The 25,089-nt window shown below is 38.1% G+C and overlaps 2 protein-coding genes across 6 annotated transcripts in view; one reads left to right on the top strand and one right to left on the bottom strand.

Annotated features, from left to right (window-relative positions):
- Nucleotides 1-5,068: 5,068 nt before the first annotated feature.
- SLC10A6 (solute carrier family 10 member 6) lies at nucleotides 5,069-15,625 on the top strand. 2 transcript variants are annotated; one of them, XM_053461739.1, is made up of 7 exons: nucleotides 5,069-5,430; nucleotides 9,047-9,165; nucleotides 11,714-11,802; nucleotides 13,108-13,283; nucleotides 13,492-13,649; nucleotides 14,972-15,106; nucleotides 15,594-15,625. In XM_053461739.1, the coding sequence occupies exons 1-7, from the start codon at nucleotides 5,069-5,071 to the stop codon at nucleotides 15,605-15,607; spliced, it is 1,053 nt and encodes a 350-aa protein (XP_053317714.1). In that variant the 3' UTR covers nucleotides 15,608-15,625. The 2 variants fall into 2 exon arrangements, with proteins under 2 accessions (XP_053317714.1, XP_053317713.1); XM_053461738.1 differs by lacking the exon at nucleotides 15,594-15,625 and having other exon boundaries at nucleotides 14,972-15,212.
- Nucleotides 15,626-20,621: 4,996 nt separating this feature from the next.
- The window catches only part of PTPN13 (protein tyrosine phosphatase non-receptor type 13), a 77,309-nt gene continuing 72,841 nt past the window's right edge, over nucleotides 20,622-25,089 (bottom strand). For all 4 annotated transcript variants that reach the window (XM_053461723.1, XM_053461721.1, XM_053461724.1 and 1 more), the window contains 5 exons: nucleotides 24,897-24,987; nucleotides 23,314-23,651; nucleotides 22,477-22,692; nucleotides 21,887-21,949; nucleotides 20,622-21,478 (listed from right to left, as the gene is read on the bottom strand). In XM_053461723.1, the coding sequence (XP_053317698.1) occupies nucleotides 21,398-21,478; nucleotides 21,887-21,949; nucleotides 22,477-22,692; nucleotides 23,314-23,651; nucleotides 24,897-24,987 (789 nt within the window). In that variant the 3' untranslated portion in view covers nucleotides 20,622-21,397. The remainder of the gene's footprint in view (nucleotides 21,479-21,886; nucleotides 21,950-22,476; nucleotides 22,693-23,313; nucleotides 23,652-24,896; nucleotides 24,988-25,089) is intronic.

Raw genomic sequence — 25,089 nt, 5'->3', positions numbered from 1 at the left:
AGCAGCATGGCCCCAGCCATTTTTTTGGGGTCTGATTAGAAGACGACCCCGATTATAAGACGAGGGGTATTTTTCAGAGCATTTGCTCTGGAAAAAACCTCGTCTTATAATCGAGCAAATACGGTATTGTGCCAGACATTGATGGTGGTACAGCATAACAGACATCAATATTTACTGAGCCAGACACTGACAGTGGTACCACAATCAGTACCTGGAGCAGTATATAGTTATAGAAGTTAAGGTGCAGTTGTAGACCTTAACTCCAATCATTTTATGCTGAGCCATGCACTGATGGTTGTATACAAAAACTCTTATCAGGGATGGGAGTTATTGTGTACCGCCATCAGAGGGCCATCTCACACATGCTTTGTGCTTTTTAATACTCTCACAATGTTTCCTCCACCCTTTCTTCTGCCTTAGTTTGTTTTGCCTCCTCCCCCTTTTCTTTTTCTTAATTTTCTATCTTCTCTAATTTTCTATCATCTGGTCTGGCAGTGCTGGGTGCCGGGATATGGCATCAAATCCTAGAGCACATTCACTTATACATAGACATTCTTGCTCAAACTCTCTCGCAGTAGCGTTTGTGACCACTCTCCAGATTGACGTTAACTGTCTGTTTTTTCATGACGTGGGTTAAGGCCTTTACCTAGGACATTAAAATTATCTTTTGTTAAAAATGTTTTTCTTAAATTAAAGGGGCCTTTTCTCGCATATCTTCCTATATTCAGGTCTCTGTAATCTTATTCGCTCCATACTGTGTCCTTGAATTTCAGAAATAAAATGAGGTCAACCTAGCTCTCACTGGTAGACACGTCCCTAGTCTCCCACGATGCTTTGATGACATCTTTGTCCGAAACTGCGTGCCTGCTCCATATTTGTGCCCAAATACCTTGTCTGTGCTCAAATAGGTTGTCTTCACATATTTGTGCCCAAAACACTTGTCTGCACTATCATTGCACCCAAATGGCTTGTCAGTGAACCCAAACAGCTTGTCTGTGCCATCTTTGTACCCAGAAAGCTTGTCAATGCCCCAAACAGCTTGTCTGTGCCATCTTTGTACCCAAAAAGCTTGTCAATGCCCCCAAACAACTTGTCTGTGCCATCTTTGTCACCAAAATACATGAGTAAACCCTGGTGGTGCGGAGGAAGGGTCATATGGGGAGAGGGAGCATCTGAGGAAGGGGCCCCAGAACTTTGTTCTGTAAGAGACTTTACTCAGGGCTGATGCAGAAACTAATTTTGCTGTCCCTTGTATAACGCCCTTTAGGGCAAAGTCACATCATACCCATGACCACCCCCCTGCGTTCATGGCACCTACATTGCAGACATAGATCACAGGTCGCACACCCCTAAAGGCCAGCCCTGGCACCCAGATTGCACACATATGTGTTGCCTCAGCACCCTCTCTACGTTCTCTTTATTTCTTCCACTTCTCTTTATCTCTTCTTTCCACCTCGCTTCTTTGTCTTTATCACTTGTCTTTCTTTTTATTTCTTCTCCTCTTTATCTTTACCCCACCCTTTTCCCATCTCTCAGCTTTCAGTTTATTTCTCCTCTTTCTGTTTATCTCACCTGTTCATTCTCTTTATTGCTCCTCCTCTTTCTCTCTCTTTTCTTCCAAAATCCCCCTTTCTCTTATATCTCTTCTTTTTGTTTGATCCTCTGTATTTTTATCTCATCTCTCCTATTCTCTTTATCTCTCCTTCCATCTCTTTATCTCACCATTTTCTCAATAACTCCTTCTCCTCATCTCTCCCATTTCTCTTTATCTCTCATCTCTTCTGTCACGCCAACTTGTGTAGTGCATACACGGACTTGCTACCCGGTAGAGATGGTATGGCCAATTTCAGCATGAGAGGGGTTAATTCGATTGTATAGGCATGTGGTGCCAAAAGGTCTTATCAGAAAATTTTGTTTTTTGAAGCTGGGAGTCCAACCAGGGCCCTCTGCAAGGTGTGAAATGTTACAGAGGAGGTGCCACTGTGTCTAGGTTCAAATGTAAACAGACCAAGTAGTTCACCATATGCCTGTATCCCCTCATAGATACTGAATTCTTTCATATGCTAAGTGACCACTAGCAGTCAGGAAAACCATTTCTTCCAAGGTCATATTAAACACATACATCCATAATAACCCATTGATTCATAATCATACCTACTTTTGTCCATATCTAGAACGGGGAAAGCGCACTCTACAAAAAGAATACAAATATGGCGGCGCAACTTAAAATGTTTGGAAGGAATTGTGAAGTCTGTGATATTCAGTCATAAGTAGCAAGTGTGACATATCTATGGACTTCATAATTTACAAGAAATTCATAAATGCATGAATTATTGCTGTGGCGAGCACAGGGGGACGATAAAATGAAAATAAGTTATTTTGACTGATATGTTTTCACAACACAAGGGGAGGTCACTTATAGGTTTTCTGTAATTTCTCCTTTTTTTCGTTTTTATCTGTTTGGTGTAAATAATCTGTTTATCATCTTTTTTTGTATGCACTGTGGTTTTTTTTTTGTTCATAATAAATATTCCTTTTTTAAGTTCTGCCTTTGTCTGGTAAAGACTCACGTTACCTCATTAGACCATTTTAACGGTAATTTGAAATCACCTAATTATTGTGTTAAAATATATTGTGTAGGTTTTTGAGTCTAATTCGCTTGGGGGACCAAGGCACCCCATTTATAAATTGCCTTGTGGTGGCAGCGTTATGATACTAGTTATATCATTATAGTAAATTGGAGGTGGTTTTATCACTATTTCCGGTCTAGGGCAGACAGATAGTGAATTTGAATCATTTTACCACCAGAGGCAAGTCACGCGCACGCTTGGAGTAGGGTGCGTTCGTGACATCTTCCTCTATCTCCTTTCACTTTATCTGTCGTCTCTTCCTCTATATCCTTTCACTTTATCTCCCCCATTTGTCTGCATCTCTCCTCCTCCTCATTATCTCTCCCTTTATTCATTATCTCTCCCCTTTCTTCCTTTCTCTGCAATATTTCCCCATTTCTAATTCTTCTCACTTTCTTCCCATTTTCTTTTTATTATCACACACTTCTCTCTCCATTTCTCCCCTTTCGTTCTCCTCATTATCTATCTCCCTTATCTTTCTCTTTGTCCCTCCATTTACTTACTATCTCTCCCCTTTCCTCACTATATATCTCATCCCTTTTCCCCATCACTTACCTTGCTGAGGTCCTGTGGTGGGAGCGCAAGGCTTCTGTCTCACTGCTCCATCGTGGTGCGCTCTGCTTTACTGCTGAGCTGGGGCGGATTTAGAGCCTGACTTTGGGAGGGGCACTCATACTAACGCACAACTAGACATATATATCCAGACACTTGCACTAACGCACACAAACAAACATGCACACAAACTAACATACACACTCAGACACCCACACAAATATAGTAAGACAACCAAACACACATACTAACATATCTAAATACTCATGTTCATTTGTACATACTAAAATACCCCACACATACTCACAAACATACTCAGAAACACTTACACTAGCATACCCAGTCAAGGACACATGTTCACACACTTTTACTAACATACCCAAAGACACATGTTCACAAACTAAAATACCCATGAACACTAACATATTCCAGGCAGTGGCCTTAAATCTGCAAATTAAATTAGCCCAGAGGGTAACTGCTTCCCTACCGCCTTACAACCCTCCCCTAACAGCAACCCAGAAAGCTTGCATTCTTTGCAAGCGGGTTATTTGATAAAAGTAGTTTGTGAAATCATTCACCAGCCCCAGTTACACTTCAAAACATTATCAGTGTTGATTGGATAATATCTTTTACAAGGCACATTCTCAGGGACCATTCACAATTACAACAGTATACTGACAAGTTGTCTCCAGAATGGGCCCTCAAACACAAAATGAAAAGGCTTTTTCTATCCAATCAAGAATCTGTGGGATGTGCTGGACAAACAGGGCCGATCCATGGATGCCCCACCTCCCAATTTACAGGACATAAAGGATCTGCTGCTAATGCCAGATAACACAGCACACCTTCAGTGGTCTAGTGGACAGGTTAGGGCTGTTTTGGGGATAGAAGGGGGCCTACACCATATTAGGCAGGTGGTTATAATGTTATGGCTGAACCATGTATATTGCCTTTATGTTCCCAAAATGGGAAGGTCCCTAATATAACAAGATTATTTTCTCTTTCAGAAACAATAAGGTGATAAGACTTTCCTTAAATTAATATAAAGCTACAATTAAGATAATCTAATAATCCAAAATTAAGACACATGTCATATAATTGATTATAAAAAGTAAATATAAAGATGTGTCATCTTGTGTTTGCAGGCACTGGATTTTTCCATTAATTTTTTCTAAAGGCAATAGGAAAGTTGTCATTAAATTGCAAAGAACACACTCTAAACTAATGCTCTTAGTCATTCTTGGTGGAAAATTGTGAACAATTCCACCAGAGGAAATAGAGATGTACTAATGTGAGCCCATGTCCTTTAAAACTCCTAGGTTTTACCTATATATCCTGACAATACTACCTGCTATAACTTACACACTAAGGCATCCTCATTCATGAATTGCCCTTACCCCTGGAAATATGGCCACAGTAAGGAGCAAAGATAAAAATGTTAACATTGTAACCCACCCAGACTAAATATAATACAAATCATTTAAACAAACTATTATCCCAAAGTGTGTAAATCATAAATGCTGCATGTTGGATCAAAAGTATTCTTGTGTGAAGAAACATCCCCTATATCTGCATTGTTAAATATGGTACAAAAAACATTAAAGGAATGTCTTTTAATGTTCTCTTAGATCTTTTCGAGGCGTCTTTGTTTAGTGCCACTTATTAGAACTATATTACACAATCTTCTAGGGGTCAAACCTAGACTATTAGAAAAGGATTACTGAGTGTTGCTGGCTTTGGTGCCCTGCATTCCACAGATTTTTTTTATAATGCTTTAAAGCCTGAGTGGTCTCCTTTGTAGTCAGGTTTTGCTTTTGAAAAACAGGGGCACCTCTGATCCTGGATGATTGAATATTTTTTGCCAAAATACATACTTTTAGGTCAAGATGTCCAGCAACTGCACCAACTTGACATTGTGTTTTAATGGGACAGAAATTGACTTTGATAGCCATGGAACACTATCTGCTGTCTTCAGCACGGTTCTGACTGTAATGTTGGCTCTGGTGGTGTTTTCTCTTGGATGTACTGTGGAAGCACAGAAGCTGTGGTCTCATTTAAGAAGACCATGGGGAATTGCTATAGGTTTTGTGTGCCAGTTTGGACTGATGCCTTTAATAGCCTATCTCCTAGCCATTGGATTCTCTGTGCAACCAACACAAGCAGTGGCTATCTTAATCATGGGATGTTGCCCTGGTGGAGTCATATCCAATATAATCACATTATGGGTAGACGGAGACATGGATCTAAGGTATGGTTGACAGTAACTATAAAATACCATGTATTGTTTAATGTATGTATCTTAGTGGTGCTATATAGTAAATCCCATTATTGTACCCATGATTTACTTTTTCACTTAAGAAATATAGCTAAAATTAGAGGTTCGTGTTAATGTGTCATTATGTGAGATCTATCTCTTTTGTGCAAAAAGTAGAATAGGCACGTAGCCTGCATAAAACACACATTTGCAAATGAAATGTAAACAGTAAAAAAAGGTACTGTTTAGCAATTGGTGATAAAATAAATCTGCTTCATAAACACTGATTATGTTATTTAATGAGTACCTACCTTTACTGATAGGTGTGGGTTGGCCTGGCAACAGAGGGGCAATTGCCCCTGGGCTACCTCAAATTCTTCAACCAGGGACAGTTGCTCATTTCAAATACTTCAAATAGGGCATGCCCAATGTGACCCTTAGCACTGGGTCAGCACTAAGTGGGGACACGTAGTACAACATTATCTGTCCCTGGAATAGTGCTGCAGAAGTTCACACAGCATGAAAAGCCAGGCAAGATATGAGGTAAGCTACAATTGAGTTAGTGTATGTGTTTGAGTGAGTGGGAGTGTGTGTGCAAGTTAGAAAGAGTATGCGTATTAAAATATTAGATGATGGGCTGATATAGAGTGGTATGGGCCAGGGAGCCGCTTGGCTGTACTTACCCCTGGAGCCAAAATGTGCCAGCCCTCCACCATTTACTGACAATGCGTGCTAATCTATGACATGACATGATAACTTTTTTTGTTCTACCCCTTCTTGAATTTTAGACAACTTAAGGTCTTCCAAACCTTGTTGGAGTGGTGTCATTGAGTTGTGCAATGCTCTACTGTCTAATGGCAAGATAGCAATATCTCCAACTAATTACCAGTCCGTACCAGAAACATTTCTCTGCCGCCATATTTGTCAGCAGTTGATAAACTTTTAGTAGACAATTTTAGTAGAGCTTCTTAGGAGGGAAAAAATGCTTCCTCTTGCCTGCTATAATGCCTCTTTGCCTCTCTGCCTCTCATCTTTAACTTCTTGGAAAGTATCTGGAGGGCATACCCAGTTTTGCTTGTGTCTGGCTAGGCCCTATCTTGGCTTGTGCTACCTCCGGTTTTCAGTGATGCCCCTAGATTGGCTTCCATTCCGTGTTATATAACTTATTTGACTAAAAAGAACTCAGAATGAAAAAATTGCACAGTACCAGGATTTATGCAGTGATGAGGAGGGCCATTTTACTTGTAATATTGCAATATTTGTATTTCATTTAATCAAATGGTTTTGTATGCATTTACATCCAAGTTTTCTTTATCACTGGTAAGAAAACAAAATTCTTTATATAGTCTGCTTCCTTTACTGTCGCTAAAAAATAATATATTTATTAAAAGCTAAAAAAGCACACTCACAAACAACATACATTTATGTCCAAATGCGTAAGTCTACACTACAAAGAATGAATGATACCTTGCCATAAATGCAGACTCAAAGTATAAATATCACAATGCAAAACATTATATATGATATACAGATATCCTCATCAATCTTCCATCAGCCTTTACCTTATTTTTCCAACAGACAATTATTTCATAGATAATATATAATCTTAACCCTTTAAAAATTCAATTGATCATATTGAATAAATAGGTGACATCTAAGAATAAATTTATAAATACATTTTGTATTAATATATATACATATATATATATATATATACTGTATGTGAATATATATATATTTATTATATACAGTATATATCAATTAATCTTAGTTGACTTGGCTCTTTTATATTTTAACTAATTCATAATTATGTATTAAAGTCCTAATTTTACATATGATAAATTGATCCAAAATAATTGACATTTATATTAAGTTACTTGGTTATGATTGAATGGGAGTTCACCCTGTGTGAAAAATGTATAATACTATGGCCCTGCTCAATTGAGTACTTAAATTCATTTTTAATATATATATATATATATATATATATATATATATATATATATATATATAATACAAAAGAATCCTATAACACCTTCCACATATATAGCACAATACTATAATTACTGTGGTGTATATACAGATCTCATGATCAAATCAGGGAAACTCCTACAAACGTGTACACCTTTAATAAAAAGAGTTCTACACAAGCCCTTGCTTTTTTTAAAAAAATATATTATTTTATTACATAAAGAAAATATAAAAAACCTATATATATATATTGCTAGCATTTTTAAGCCCTGTTGTGTTTTTTTAACTATATAATTAGGTTTTTCTCTAACTTGTGTTTTGAATTATTTATACCCAATTATATTTATAACAACACATCTAAATTTATACCAGAGTTAAGTATTATAGGCATTTGATCGCTTTAATAGTTGATCGTCATTTACACTAATTTTGTATATTATATACTATAATTCTCTTTTGAAAAAAAGTCATAGAGGTTTTGGGAAGATTGATAAACTGAGATGAAGATATATACCCTTTCTTGATTGTAAGCTTGTTTGAACAGGCCCCCCCATTACCCCATTTTTCTGTAATTCGAAATGTTATAATAGTTACAACTTGTTATGTCATGTTTACTCATTGTACAGAACTGAGGAATATGATGACGCTATATAAAACAATAAATAATAATACTGAGTCTGCATTTATGACAAGGTGTCCATTCCTTCTCTGAGTGTACTCATTCATGTTTTTGCAGTGGAGCATTCATGTTTAGTCTATGTTTCTAATAATCTATCCATTCATATTTTCTTTTGGTGTATTATGTTATCTGTTTTTTTTTTTAATTTTTGGGAATATAAATGTTGTTGCCCGTTTTTTTGGCATAGCCATGTAGACTACTGCCATATACAGAAGGGACGACTCAATCATGATTGGACTACATCATCAATGGGACTCATTCAGCCATAATTTTTGAAACTTAGTATCCATCTCATTGAAATCGAAGCAGCTTGATTTATCCATGAAGAAGTCAAGATTACTTGAGTACAAGAGTACTTGATGAAATGCGTAGGGCCTTATGTAACTTTTTATTGTGGACACTCCCCGTTCCCGGTCATACATAATGTTTATTACGGAAACCTATTTATCTGTGGTAGCAAATCTTGAACACTGCAAGCAAATCTACCACCACTGATTCGTTGTAAGCAGAAAAGGATGCCGCTGGTGTCATATTTAGAGGTTGACAAGTAACCTGAGTCCAGCGGGTGGGGAGAACACTTACCCCTATGCATTGGGGCATAAATGCATATTGTTTGTGATTGTGCTTTTTTGGCTTGTAATCAATGTATTATTTTTTCACTTTTTACACTATGGTGGCTTTTAAAAAAAAAAAGAAAATTACATTTAATTTAAAAAAAAATTCAACAGAAAACCAGCTATTTGGTACAAGTCAAGTATTATTATAGGCTTATATTTTATATTTTTATATTTTTTATTCCATATCATTGGTAAAGTTATTTCCTTTGAGGTAAAAATTCTAACAACCATGATCTTCAGACAACATCCAGACAAACAATGTGTATGCATAATCCCGTGAATTCCATTTCCATAACAATTATTGGATACCTATGTTCTAAACAGTGTTATCTTTTTTTTTCAGCCTGAGCATGACATCATGTTCTACCATCTTCGCTTTGGGAATGATGCCTTTGTGCCTCTTCATCTACTCGCGTTCCTGGGAACTTGCAAAAAGTATAAAAATACCATATTACAACATAGGTAATTTTTTTTTTAGAAAATACATCATAAAAAACTTTGAAAATGTTATGTGTCTTAATCCTCTGCAGCACAAAACCAGAAACAATTTTAATTTCACATTTGTAATGATCTTATTTTCCTTGGAATTTTCATGTAAAATATTATAGCAGGCCTTTACATTATAGCCTATAGATAATTGTACTCCAAATATACATTATGATTTTACACACATTCACAAAGATTTTCCATTGGATCAATGTTACTATAATGCTTTTACGACCTACAAAAAAACAACCACTAATTATGGGCAACATAAAATATACATATGGAACAAAGAGGTCATTACTGTATTTACTGAAATAGAAGATTAACTTCTATTGAAGAAAAGTGGGATTTGCTGAATTTATTTGTATCTTCCCAAAAAGATCCAAATAGTAGGGGTAATGTTTTTTAAAATACATTCTCCTTTTAACTGTTTCAGTCACATTTTACTGCTGTGTCAGCAGACAAGACAATCTTAACCTTATCCCAAAAATTAAACAATGCATTAATTTGCATGTTTTAAAATTCATCCAGAGGATGCACAGAATACGTAGTTTACGTAGGGAGCTTCAAACTGTTCGGCTAGCCCTGACCCAAACACTGAAAGACTTACCATTTAAGTTCATCTTACCATCAGGTATGTCTTATGTTCCACTGTCAGTAGACCTATCTAATTGGTAGGCACCTACTTGTTTAAAGTCCCAGATACAATCATTAAACACAGAACAGTGTGGAACACTTTCTCAAATATGGTGAGTGAGTATATGTGTGGCCCTCTTGCTCAGACTAGCCCTAGAAACAAACTACAATCCTATCCTGTCACTGATGCCAGATCACCATATGTGTGGCCAACCAGAACAGGTCTGTGGCCACATAGAATGAAGAAATTGAAATGGAAGGTCCATCATCCTACCTAGTCTTTATTAAATAATACTAATAATACAAAAATAGTGCAAGTTTAAATAAATGCCCTTTTCCTAATAAAGGGGAAGTACCCCCCAAATAAACTAACCAAAACAATGAATACAGGCAAGGAAATTATCGATAAAAGCTATTTAACCTTTATTCAAACTACCATAAAAAGGAAAAGAAAATATATGTAATTAATAGAACAACTTAAATCCCCTGGTAACTCATTGAGGGTTAAAAGGCAATGTTAAATCACAGTAGTTACATTGCTACTCTGTCTGCATGCCTCAAGAAACATTTTTTCCTGTATTTATTATTTGGTAATAATAATAAATATAGTTTATCTTAAACATTTTTAAAAGCTTTATTTCAGTTACTTTGAAGATTAACACAACCACTCACCTACCTTTGAACCTTTGGCCCTCTGCAACCGCTACCCTAGTGACCTGGAAGCCTCCTTTAGCTTAGAACACTGCATCACTGACATTGCACACAACGTAGTGGTCAACATCAATGGATAAATACGGAGGCCACAAATGCCATCTAGCATCCCATACAGAAGCTGTCTAATGACGAAAATATGGCCACAAAATGTAGGCTTATATTCAGCAATACTTGACTTCATGAGTGGGGTCTCTGATCTCACAGGAGAAGAGTTTAGTCTGGGAGAGTTTGAGAGAAGTGATGAAAGAAGATACAATAGCCTGTGCATACAGAGAAATCAAGGACACTCATGGGAAATCTCTAGTGAGTTTTCAAGCTTCACCCATATGAAACAGACAATACTAGGTATCCTACTAGGTTTGCCTCCTTTTACTGAGCCATTTCCTGGGAAATGTTTGAAGAGTTGCTCCTGAGGGTAGAGCAAGATAATAGATAAAATGAAAAAGAGAGGACAGACAAGTGGGACATACCCATAAACACTTACTTACTCCGACACACACCCAGACACTCCCAAATATGTATTAATGTGAGTAACATTAATACATATATCCTGGCCCTCACACTAACAGACACGTATCTAGACCCCCACACTAACACACACACCCAGTTACTGTGCATAAAGAAAGGTTCCATCAAGGGGAATCACTGTGATTTATCACTCTGCTTTACCAGATAGTGGGGTAGCTAGACAGGACAGAGTACAGTGTCCAAAACTCAGGAGTGTCCCACAGAAAACAGGATGATTTGGAGAGACGAGTTGAGACAAAAAATTTTTTGGAATAATTTAATGGATTGAAATAATCATGCAAATTAATAGGACAAGAGGTTAAAAGGCTGCTCCCGGTATTATGCACAAGGTGGATTTCTAAGTTAAAAAAAAAATATATATCCCTGCTAGATATTCCATGATCAATTGTAAGTGGTATTATCGGAAAGTGGAAGCCTTTAGTAACAGCAGAAACTCAGCCACAAGGTAGAAGACCATGTAAAGCGACAGAGTGTGGTCACCAAGTGCTGAGGTACATGGTGCCTAACAGTAGTTAATGCTCTGCTGATTCCATATCTGAAAAGTTCCAAACTTCCACTGGTATTAATATCAGCACAAAAACTGTGTGGCAATAGAGAAGTATTCTTTATCGATAACAGATCTCTTTTTTAACTCTTGTCTATACAGGTATGGCACTTTTAAGTGTTGTTGTTCCAGTTGGAATGGGAGTGTATGTAAATTACAAATGGCCAAGAAAAGCAAAAATTATTTCCAAGGTAAGCAAACAAATTGTATCCTTTACAGCTATAGCTTATACGCACATGCATGTGTTCCAGCGGCGCATTCATGCATCCCACCATCCAAAATGGCAGACGCATGCGTTCCACCATCCAAGTGATTATAAGAAAAGGTTTTTTGGCTGTCTCCTAGATCCAAACCAAGTTTGTTGACCTCTGTATAAAACAGATATAAGATCACAGCACCATTCGGCCATCTGGTCTGTAAATTTGTTTTATCAGGATGGGCTGAATGGTTCTTATCTGGCATCAAATTCTATGTTTCTATATACACGCACAGCACAGTGTATCAACAAGCCACTGGTTGTCCAGTATGATTACAACATCTCCCTTCCTCAATTCCAGGACATTTTTATCATATACTCAAATGCAGTTTCACCCCACCTATTAAAAAGCTCCAGACAGTACTATCCCCAGAAATCATGTTTCTGATTTAAAGATTTTGGTCCACTGCTTTCTGAATATATAATTTCTCTGTTCACGTTATATATTTTTGTAGATTCCCTTTCTGTTCATGTGTTTTAGACCACACTAGATAGTACATATTGGGCATTGTTGTATTTCAAATGGCTTTGGGCCATCTGGTGGGAATTAACCCCTGAATTGTGCTAGGCCCTCCATATTTCATAGAAGCCGAGATACTGCTTCTGGGCGTGTGTTTCTACGCTGATATCCATAAACATCCACAAAGATATGCTTAATAGGAGCATCCATACATTTATACAAAGATATCCCTATAAATCTTGCACTTGGACTGTCAAAATCCATGGCAAAATATAGCACATGGAGAACTGTTCTGTCAGCAACAACAAAATAGAGGGACTTGTGAGTACCTATTTTTGAGGTCAAAGGAAAGCAGGCAATGCAACAGAATATCGGGAACAGAAGGCAGGGTGCTGGTTTGGAGAGTTAGATGCATTAGTGGCAGGAGAGCGAGAGGTGTGTCTTCTTTTTCTATGGTATCCATTATAGTACATGTGAAGGCAAACAAAACCCTTCTTATGACAGTTTTGATGAATAGAGGGTAAAACAATCTTCATGACTCCGAGTGCACTCAGACTATATTAACTTAAAATATTTACCAGTAATGCCTTCCCAGATCAATACTTGTCATCACCTGTTCTGCATTTTAGAGCTTTACTGTCATTACTACAAGGATTTTATTTTTTTCATTTGATCGGAAACAATTGCTCTACAGGTGGTTTATCTGTTCTGACCATAAGATGAAACATGAGAAGTACATTTCAGAAATACAGTATATAACGCTTTTTTCTCATTCACCAGGCTGGTTCAATAATTGGCGGTCTCCTAATGCTGGTAATTGGTGTAGCCAGTTCTGTTTTATATAAAGGGTCTTGGAACACCGATATTTCTATCCTGACAATTGGCATCATCTATCCTCTGCTTGGCTACATTTCTGGATTCTGCATGGCCATTGTTGTGCGTCAACCATGGCAAAGGTATAACTGTATTATCTGTTGTAGTTTACTTATTTAATGAAATGATTATAAGTTTAAGGTAAATCAATCAAAGTGACTAGATAATCATTCAAATCCAAACGTATAAAAAACTGACATTGTAAATCAAACTTCAGGAACTATGTATTCTTTTGTTAGAGCTCTTGGAAGTCTTGCATTTTATTTAATCACAATTGTCCTCTGTTTCCAGATGCAGAACTATTGCTTTAGAAACAGGGGCTCAGAATGTACAAATGTGTTCCACTGTTCTTCAGCTATCTTTTACACCGAAGCAACTTGTTCAGATGTTCACCTTCCCCCTGATTTATGCATCTTTCCAGTTCATTAATGGGATGCTTCTTGTGGCCGGTAAGAGCAATACAATATCTAGGTAAAAATTAAGACAAAGCTAAGGATATCTTGGCGGTGTAACCATGGTTAGCATTATTGCTAGAAAACAAGACGACTAACAATTTATATCATTAACATTAGTACATGTGCACTAGAAAACTGGGTTAGTTATAAGCTTAATTAACCTAGTTATTTTGTTATTTGACATGTATACATGTCCTTGTCCTATCTATTTATTAGCGTTCCTGGTAACAAGGAAAATAACAAAAAATTGGTTTTAAAGAAGAAACCTCCAAATTACACCACTTGAAATTTACATTAAATTTATTATTATTGTCACATCAGTTCCACCTTCTTTCTATTCATATATAATAAAATCTTGTACAGACATAGTAGTTTAGTGTAATAAAAGAAAATTATATTATACCAAGGTTAAGCATGGCTTTTGTAACTACCCAAGGTGTTAATTTTTAGGTAATTAACTAAGTGGACTCAAGACTGTATATGACATATATATATATATATGTATGCAACTGACTCCCAACAACTGCACATGCTTCTCCAGAGAATGTCGTGACACATACCTACAGTGGAAAGAAAAAGTAAATAAACCCTTTGGAATTACCTGGTTTAGTTGTTCATACAAGTGTGTACTCATCTACATCTACAGTATCTCACAAAAGTGAGTACACCCCTCACATTTTTGTAAATATTTTATTATATCTTTTCATGTGACAACACTGAAGAAATGACACTCTGCTACAATGTAAAGTAGTGAGTGTACAGCCTGTATAACAGTGTAAATTTGCTGTCCCCCCAACAAAAGTGAGTACACCCCTAAGTGGGAATGTCCAAATTGGGCCCAAAGTGTCAATATGTGTGGCCACCATTATTTTCCAGCACTGCCTTAACACTCTTGGGCATGGAGTTCACCAGAGCTTCACTCTTCCCAGTATTATGTAAATCAACAATTCTTGATGGCAGGATTTCCGGGAATTATTTTTTTCGCGAGGCACATTTCACATCAGGAGATGCTTCCAGGTTTGCTGACTCCAATTAGATTAGGGATTCACATATTTTTTCCAAACCACACTGTGAATGTTTGAATTATGTATTCAATATGGACAAGAACAACAATGTGTGTTATCAGTAAAAAGATTGTGTTTGTTCATTATTGTAACTTGGATAAGATCATATTATTTTAAGATGAATTTATACGTAAATGCTGGTAATTCCAAAGGGTTCTCTTACATTTTCTTACCACTATATAAATTACCTGATTACCTTTTCTGATTTGATTTTCCTTTTTTTTTTTGTCCTGATTGCTTCTGGTATTTTAGCTTATCAGCTATATAAGAGAAAATATGGGAACATATGCAAAGAAAAGGTGGTGAATCATTCTGAGAGGTGCATCAAAATCAACGAACTGGAAATAAATGGAGACATCAACCCTCACTTTGAATACGATGAAGAAGGTGTGACACATGTCAGTAATTCTCTTTCTAGCACCACAGGACAGTTATCCGAAATAGCAACTATCTCAAAGGATACATTCTTATGACTTAACAGTTGTGTGAGTAAAAGGAATTATAGGTATATGTATATATGAAGGATACATCTAGGCATGGACTCAGTCAAGCATTTCATACATATTTGATGATTTTGATATCAACATCAGGGAGAAGTAGCGTGGGAAATGCTGTAATCAGTATGTTTAGCCCCATGTGGTCCTTTATGCACCTTTATGCTTGTAATGATTATTGGCACAACCAGCCAGTCTCCCTTCGCAGACATATGGATGCACATAAGTTTAAGCTGTGGTAGAACTATTGGCATTATGTAGAAAAATGATTCTAGTGCAAAGTTTAAAATGTAACTAACCAATGGAACAAAAATGCTGAGGAAACATCCCATTGGTTGCTATAGTGATTAAACTGTTTTAAAGCCTGTTTTCTTTTGCAGCATCATTGTCTTAGCTTATGCTGTTAGAATGTGCTAAGTCCCAAATAAGAAAAAAATAATTAACAATATGGTGCCCACGCAACAGAAATGCCCAACAGCAGAGAACTGTGTGTACACCTGTATATATGCATGCACTTAGGTATGTGTTATTAACCCCTTCGTGACAAAGGCTGATTTTACTTTTTGTACCCTTCGTGACAATGGCCGTTTTAACATTTCTGCGCTGCTCGTGTTTAGCTGTAATTTTCTTCTTTCCCGTTTACTGAACCCACACACATTATATATTGTTTTTTTTCAGGACAAGAAGGGCTTTCTTTAGAGGACATTGTTTTGATTGTATCATATTATTTACTATTAAAAAAAGTATAAAATATGGTGAAAAATTTAGAAAAAAATGACTGTTTCTAACTTTTAGTTGAAAAATCTTTTACTCATCTATGAAAGGTAATGAAAAAACCTGCTAAATAGATTCTACTATTTGTCCTGAGTTTAGAAATACCCAATGTTTTTATGTTTTTTTGCTTTTTTCTACACATTATGGGGCAATAAGTACAGGTAGCGTTTTGCTATTTCAAAGCCATTTTTTCCGAATCTGGTAATTCTTCCCCCCATGTGCCATTTCGGGTATCTTTGAAGCCGGCCCACGCAATTTACCCCATCAAGTCATATATTTTTTAAAACTAGACAGCCCAGGGTATTCCAAATGCTAGTATTTTAACCCTTTCAAAGCACTAATTCTACTATCCGCCTTTGTCAAACTTTATGGTAGTAATTTTTTTTGCATTTGTTTTTCCACACACATTTTACTTCAGGTATGAATAAAAAGATTCTGGTATATGTCACTATCACAAAACACCCCAATATGTGTTCAGCAACATCTCCTGAGTACAGCGATACCTCACATGAATGATTTTGCCTGGCTGTTTGGGGGCAAAAGGGCCACATTTGGGGCATGCGCATTTTTCAATGTTGAACTTTGGCATTTGGGGATCCACTGTCCATGCCCTATTTGGTACATCTTTGAGCCGGGCCATTTCAGTGTGCCCAATAAAGCCATATATTTTTGAAAACTAGACACCCCAGGGTATTTCAAATGCTAGTATTTTAACTCTTTCCATGCACCATATCTACCACCAGCCTTTGTCAAACTTTGTGGTAGTCATTTTTTTGCATTTGTTTTTCCACACACATTTTACTTCAGGTATGAATTAAAAGGTTCTGGTATATGTCACTATCACAAAACACCCCAATATGTGTTCAGCAACATCTCCTGAGTACAGCGATACCTCACATGAATGATTTTGCCTGGCTGTTTGGGGGCAAAAGGGCCACATTTGGGACATGCACATTTTTCAATGTTGAACTTTGGCATTTGGGGATCCACTGCCCATGCCCTATTTGGTACATCTTTGAGCCGGGCCATTTCAGTGTACCCAATAAAGCCATATATTTTTGAAAACTAGACACCCCAGGGTATTTTAAATGCTGGTATTTTAACTCTTTGCATGCACACATTTTACCACCAGAATTTTTTCAAAGTTTGCAGTAGTATTTTTTTGTGTGTATTTTTCCCCCACACACCTATTTTATGTATGAATTTACAGCTCCTGGTTTATGCTACTGTCACATGACACCCCAATATGTGTTCAGCAACATCTCCTGAGTACAGTGATACCCCACATGCATGGGTTTGTCATTTTTGGGGGGGAACTAAAAGGCCACATTTGGTACGTGTGCATTTTTCTAATTGGAAATTAGATGTGTGGCCATCCTTCCCCCCGTGTTATTTGGGACATTGTTGAACCCGGAAAATTCAATTTACCCCATCAAATCATACATTTTTTAAAAGTAGACACCCCTTGGGCATTTAATATGCCAGTATTTTAACTCTTTCCATGCGAGAATTGTTTTAAGCTAATGTGCTAATTTTAGGACTTGCTCACAAAAATATATTTTTTATATATATATTTTATTTTTTTTGCCTTTTTAAAAAAAAAATTTAAAATTTTTTCTCAACTTGAAGGTTCCCCTGATAGTGACATCAGTGGGAAATTATTTTTACATTTTACTGTTTTTTTTTTACTATTATTTTCTAATTATTATTAATTTTATTTTATTTTTAATTTATTTTTACTAATCACACTGTGATTAGAAAGCTGGGCTCCATTGACTTGCATGGTTGAATGCAGTACCTGTATTCAACCTGCAAGTGGAGCCAGAGTTCTCTAGAGGGTCAGGAGACCGTCTAGCGAACTTTTTCACCTTTATTGTTTTTTTTCCCGGGCCGCCGCCATCTTGCTGATGGCGAAGATCACCGGCAGCTGCGGCTGTGACCGCTCTCCGGAGCGGTCACAGTCCATCCAAAGGTAAGTGTTTGGTGTCGCTGGATGCGATCGTTGATCACCTCCTAAACGCTTTTAAAACGGGCGTCCGCCCCGGGGAGGGGCCAGACATGGCCCCTGGTGCCGATCGTGGCGTTGCTGAATGCCTCGAGGTCGTGGCATTACAGCAACGCCGTTTGGGTGCAGAAAGCGAACGTAGATCGCTTTCTGCACCCGTTTAAAGACGTGCCGGTTCTGGCACGTCATTTGTCATAATCGACTTGTTTTTCGTGCCGTGCCAGAACCGGCAATTGTCATTAAGGGGTTAAACAACTTTGCATTTTACTGCTATCATTTACCGTATTGGCTCGGATATAGGCCGCCCCCGTATATAGGCCGCACCCTAAAAGTTTGGTGCTTTTTTAAAGAAAAAGTTTTTTTTTCTTTAAAAAAGCACCAAAAAAAACATGCTGCCACTGTCCTCCCCCCGAGATATGCTGCCACTGTCCTCCCTCCCCGAGATATGCTACCACTGTCCTCCCCCCCGAGATACGCTGCCACTGTCCTCCCTCCCCGAGATACGCTGCCACTGTCCTCCCTCCCCGCGATACGCTGCCCTCCCTCCCCGCGATCCGCTGCCCTCCCTCCCCGAGATCCGCTGCCCTCCCTCCCCGAGATCCGCTGCCCTCCCTCCCCGCGATACGCTGCCGCTGTCCTCCCTCCCCGCGATACGCTGCCGCTGTCCTCCCTCCCCGCGATACGCTGCCGCTGTCCTCCTCTGCCCCCCCTCCTCGACTTACCGGAGCAGACTCCCGGGTGTCTTCAGGGCCGGCGAGGGACATCTACGCAATACGCGTATGCAACTTCCGGTACCGTTACCGGAAGTTGCATTTGCGTATTGCGTAAATGTCTCCCGCCGGCCCCGCAAGACACCCGGGAGTCTGCTCCGGTAAGTCGGGGGTGGGCAGAGGTAAAACGCTTAGATAACCTCCCGTGCCGGCACCCCCCCCCCGTGGGAAGTGCTGGCAGGGGAGGCTGTCTGAGCGTATCGGGGAGAAGGATGCAGGTCCCCTGCACCGCTGCGGGGGATCTGTATCTTAACCCCGCTGCCTGCCCGGCGCCCGGGACTGCATGTCCCGGGCGTCGGGCGCTAGACCCCGAATATAGGCCGCACCCCCACTTTAAAAACTTAAAGTGGGGGAAAAAAGTGCGGCCTATATTCGAGCCAATACGGTATTTTATCAACAGTACAGTGCCTTGTATGCCACCCTCTGGCATTTTTCCTATTTACAACCTGGAACTAAAATTGACTTGTTGGGTGTTTGTATAATTTGCTTTACACAACTTGTCTACCACTTTGAAGATGCAAAATATTAGTTATTGTTTTTTTTACAAAGAAAGAAAAACTGAAAACGTGAGCTTGCATAACAATGCCACACACACAAAGTCAGTGTAGAGCCCCACCTTTGCAGCAATAACAGCTGTAAGTCTCGTAGGGTATGTCTCTATAAACTTGGCATATCTAACCACAGGGATTTTTGCCCATTCTTCAAGGCAAAACTGCTCCAGCTCCTTCAAGTTGGATGGGTTCCGCTGGTGTACACCAATCTTTAAGTCACACCACAGATTGGCAATTGGATTGAGATTTGGGCTTCGACTAGGCCATTCCAAGACATTTAAATGTTTCCCCTTAAACCTGCTAGAAGGTGAACCTCCATCCTAATCTCAAACCTCTGTAAGACTGAAACAGGTTTTCCTCAGTTTTATTCATCTGACCAGCATACCTTCTCCCACATGCCTTTTGATGAACAGCAAACACGTTTAGTTATTTTTTCTTTAAGCAGTGGCTTTTTTTCTGGCCAATTTTCCGTAAAGCCTAGCTCTGTAAAGTTTAGGGCTTAAAGTGGTCCTTTGGAAAGATACTCCAATCTCCGCTGTGGAGCTTTGTAGGTCCTCTTCAGAGTTATCTTTGATCTCTTTGTTACGTCTCTGATTAATGCTCTCCTTGCCTGGTCTGAATTTTAGTAGGTGGCCCTCTCTTGGCAGGTTTTTTTGTGGTGCCATATCCTTTAAATTGATATAATGGTGATCCGTGGGATGTTCAAAGTTTTAGATATTTCTTTTGTAACCCAACCCTGATCTGTATCTCTCCACAACTTTGTCCCCGACATGTTTAGAGAGCTCCTGGGTCTTCATTTTGCCCCTTGCTCAGTGGTGTTGCAGACTTTCAGAACAGGTGTATATATTCTGAGATCATGTGACAGACTACACACAGGTGCACTTTATTTAACAAATGATGTGACTTCTTAAGGTAATCTGTTGCACCAGATCTTAGGGGCTTCATAGCAAAGGGGGTGAATACATTTACACGCACAACTTTGACAAGATTGGTGTGGAAGAACTTGAGTGACCTGCACTGAGCCCGACCTTAAACCCATTAAACACTTTTGTGATGAACTGGAATGCTTATCGTGAGCAGGGCCTTCTCATTCCAATCCTGCTGAACGCCTTCCAAGAAGAGTGGAGGCACAAAGGGTTGGAATGGGATGTCAGAGAAGCTCATATAGATGTGATGGTCGGGTATCCACATAATTTTGGTCATATAATGTGTCCTGGAAAAATGGCTCCTTAGTACGATGGTATTTCCATATTGTGTGCATGACCAAAACAAATGACTCAATGTTAAAAAATAAACCACTGGTCTATAAAAGAGTAAAGTGTTCTTTTATTATTTACAAAATAGAGGAGGAAATGCCCAAGTACACAGTCAGGCACACTGTTCTTTGTAAAAAGTATATAAATAGTACATAAAAATCTATAATTAAACATTATGAAATGTATGCAATAATTACAATATATTTACTAATTTTTGGTCTATAGAAATTCATCTGTTCTGACACTTTTAAATACTGGTTTCAAGTATTCCTTCAAAAACCAACTTTTGAAAACACTTGAAAACCATAACTGCGCATATACATGCCTACAGGGCTATTAAACATGTGCATACCCTTGTAACAATTTCACTGTATTAAAATACTGTCTTTATCCCCCCCCCCCTCCCGTCTGCCATATATCAGACATGCAGCTACGGAAATCTACTCTTGGCAACCTTTTTTTTAATTAATTCCAGCTGTGACTGTCATAAGTAAGCTGCATTAACACAGCTCTTGTTCATTAATATTAATTAGCTAGTGTATACAAAGACTTTAACACAATCAGTATACAAGATAACGTAACTGCTGTTTCTCTGTGCCAGGTTGGTTCCTTTACAACAGTGGTAGCCAACAAGCTGCTATGGAATATCTTTTCCATGATACTCGGTCAGCCAAAGGCACATTTATTTTTCTGTTAAGGTGCTGTCAGGGCATCATGGGAGTTGGCTCTCTTTACTCTGCCATAACGTAGGAACACATAGGATGGACTAATACCCCAAAAGGTTTTAACACATCACAAGTGGTATTATAATATTTCACTGGATGCACTTTAACTGCTTTTCTGGTGTTCTTTTGCTTGCAGTCTTTTAAGAATATACAGGATAACTTGATAGCAGAAAATATATTGCCCCTGCAAATAATAAAACATATAATTAACATATAATAATGGTAAAGAAAACGCTACCAAAATACAGTCAACTTTAGTTAACTAATGTATCCTACAGTAAACACATGCACTAAACAGGGAGTTATGGAAGTTTATAACTTGTTTGAGAAGGATAATGGCGACATTAATATCTTATTTGTGCAGCGTACATATCACAAAACTATAGTTCAGCCCCCGATTTAGTCAGTAAGTTTTTCCTGCAGTGTGGAAATGGATTCAGTTGATTATGATCAATACTAAGGACATTTGATTTACTTAATAAGTGAACATTCTTCATCAGATCAGGGGTAGCCATCTGGAAGCTTTCTGGTTGCCATATAACCATGTAATGTATTTGTGCTGATGTGTAAACATTTGACATTGGTGATTTACCTCTGTTTGTATCATTCCATGTCTCTGGAGTCTCATTGCGTGCACCAACTCTGAAATGTCAAACTGTTAAAGAAAGAACATAAAATGCTTATTTATTGGCCTATTTATTGAATTCCTATCACAAAGCTGCACATATTTTGATTACTTATTTACATTAATCCTCCCTGCTTGTACACTACTGTCATTTAAGACATTGTATAATGTGTTAGGGGATTGTTTAATATATATATATATATATATATATATATATATATATATATATATATATATATATATATATATATAGTTAAGAGACCAATAAAAAAACCCTAAAGGCATTTCGCAATCAACTTAAGAAATCACCCTAGCGGGACTTCAACCATGCTGTGATTAACATGAGGATGCCACACAGTTGATACAAAAAAAATAAACATCTAAATCTATACAGAATTTAAAATATCAACAATTGCATTAACAGATCTTGCAAATAAATAATACTAGATAGTATGTATGCTTCCTTGTCAGCTTCTGTTTTTTTTCACGATACGTATACATGTTACAGTGTTTGTGTATATGCATTTGCAGTGTTATAATTCCACTTTGGTTCTTACCTCTAGATCTTTACTGATTAGGCCCAACATCACATCTATACATATAAGTGTCCCAGAACGTCCAATGCCCGCACTGCAGTGAGTAACGATGGGCCCTGACCTGTAGATATGTCTCATGTAGGAGATGAAAGTGAGCAACTGGTTTGGATCAGTTGGAGTGTCATGGTCAGGCCAGGCAGTGAAGTTCAAATGTGCAATGTGTCTTGCTTCCCCAGTCTAAACACAATAGAAAATAGTGCAGGAAATTCAGGTTTCATATATAGTGGGACTTCATACATGTCAAGAGGACCAATTTTTGTTCTTATCTTCATGTTTTGTCTTTGATGTCTAATAACTACAAGTGTAGGACAAGGAGACCTTAGTTCTTGACCTACCACCGTGTTCTGCATGTAAACAAGAAGGCATTTATTGCTAAATAGTTAGCCATTTATAGTAAACATATATATTTTTTTTAAGTGCAACATGACATTTATTGTTATCTCTACAGATAAGCAATATAGTATACTTTGCGGGTTCTAGTCTAAAATAATTTAACAGTATAGGTGCTTCTGGATTTAAGTACAGGAATACTTATGAAACATAATTAAGTGTGAACAATGCTAGCCAAGAACCACCAACATTAATAAATACAAGATTAACATACTTAAGCTAATCCACTTTTGGGTAGGGACTTTTTTTCAACCGCGGTGGATTTAAACATGAATATATCTAGTCGATTTATCTGTAGAAGCCAGAGACCATAAACTATTGGTCTCGATGTAACCCTTGTGAAGCCAGCTTTTATTAAATCACCATAAGGTATATAACCTCAATGAGTGCAGTGGAAGAATTTCTCACCTGAACATCTTGTAACTCCATAATTCGTAAAACAAAGCCGTCCAGTTGCTGCATTTTCACCAAGGTAAGTTGTAGTTGGTTACATATCATTTGTGGTCTTCCTGTATCATCAGGCCAATAACGTTGGCATTTTATCTTCCCTCCTTCAGTCTCTTGGGTCATCATAGCAATAATGGTAGAATTCTGTTCCCATACCATCTGCCAAAAGTCTGACACTGTACTAGGAAGAGGTCCCTGACACGCTATATAAACAAACTCTTTATTGCCAACAGGCATCTTGATAAAACTTGCATTGATGTATCCCTCTTCTGTTCCAATAGGGACTCTTGTGGCATCATCTGAAACAGGACATAGTAAATTAGGTTGACCAATCAACTAGTGGCTGCAGTACTTGCATTTAGCATTGGGAATATGATGAACTATTGCAAAAAAAAAATGCATCACTTTAAAGAAAGAGAAACAAAAAAAATACTATATCTTTATAGTCGATAGGTAGCCTAAAATAACTTCATGGTACTATAAGGATGTCACATGCGGAAGTTAATTCTTGTTACTGGAAAATCTTAATATGAGCAGTCCAGTCTTGTTTCATATTAAATGTGCACACAAATGAGCGTAGGCATTCTTTGGTTATTGGAGTTATGAATAACCAAAGAATTGGAGTTGTCTCATTTAACTCTACCTTTAGTAAAAGCAGGAAGCATTTATATGCACACCTTCCATTCTCAACAGTCAACAGGGCCTGAGCGTTCGATGAAATCAATAGTGGCTGCAGCTAACCTAGGATTGCCACTTTCTTCACAAGCTGTTTCCTGGACACTCTTTGACAGGTTGTAGCTGGGGTATGATTATAGGTGTGGGATGCCAGTGATAGCTAAAGGAGAGGATAGGAGAGTAAAGAGAGGGAAGGCAAGAAAGGGGGAAAAAAAGGGAAAATGGAGGCAAGAGAAAGGAGGGGAGAAAAGAGAGGAGAAACAATAGGTAAGAGAAATAAATTGGAGAAAATAAAGGAGATGACAACGGTTAGAGATGAGGGTAGAGAAAAGAGATAAGGGAGAAGAGACACCTCGATTCTGTAGCTCATTCTACTTCCATGCAGCAGCAGAAGCATGCACAGCATGTGAACTCTATCCCCCACCCATGCATAGCATTGTCTCTCCCTCTAGGTGTATTCCACTCGCATTCCAAGGACATGCAAGGTGTGGGAAAACAGGTTCTTTCACTTGTTCAACGGCTGTCCGTTGCCACCTTGCAGAGGCCTGACATGGGCACTACCCCAGCATGTCCCAGGACATAAATAGGTAACATGGTGCCTTCATCTTTATTCCTGAACTGCCCAGGTGAAACCTGGATAGGTGGCAACCCTAGGCCAACCACATGTTTGAAAACTAATGTTTTCGCTAGCAAACACGATCAACTGGTACTACTTCTGATTTTACTAAGCATATGCAGTGAATATGCTTTTTACATATCCTGGTTACATCAGAATGAGTTAAAGGGGATGCTATTGGGTCTTTATTATTCAACACTGGACCAGTTCATGAATTTGTACCAATCTGTGCTTTAGGCTTTACAACACCTACATGGAAGTATATTCTTGTATCTGTTTTTTCTTCTGTTTTCTTTAGTTTGTCCAATGACACATTTATCCAAAGGCATTAAATTTTGGAGACCCTATAAAATAAAAGAGACCTTTATTAGAAAACATGGGACAATTTGGCACAATGACAATATTTATAGTCCAGTAGCCTTTAAGAAATGCATGGGAAATAGTTA

This window comes from Spea bombifrons, chromosome 1 (assembly GCF_027358695.1).
Source record: "Spea bombifrons isolate aSpeBom1 chromosome 1, aSpeBom1.2.pri, whole genome shotgun sequence".
Classification (NCBI taxonomy): domain Eukaryota; kingdom Metazoa; phylum Chordata; class Amphibia; order Anura; family Pelobatidae; genus Spea; species Spea bombifrons.
Note: the sequence above shows the minus strand (reverse complement) of the source record. Positions and strands in the feature narration are given on the sequence as shown.

Excerpts from the sequence above, each read along its gene's own strand:
- SLC10A6 (XM_053461738.1), top strand. The coding sequence starts at position 5,069 with ATGTCCAGCAACTGCACCAACTTGACATTGTGTTTTAATGGGACAGAA. Across the intron at positions 5,431-9,046 it reads GACGGAGACATGGATCTAAG|CCTGAGCATGACATCATGTT; the intron begins GTATGGTTGACA and ends TTTTTTTTTCAG. Across the intron at positions 9,166-11,713 it reads AATACCATATTACAACATAG|GTATGGCACTTTTAAGTGTT; the intron begins GTAATTTTTTTT and ends TTGTCTATACAG.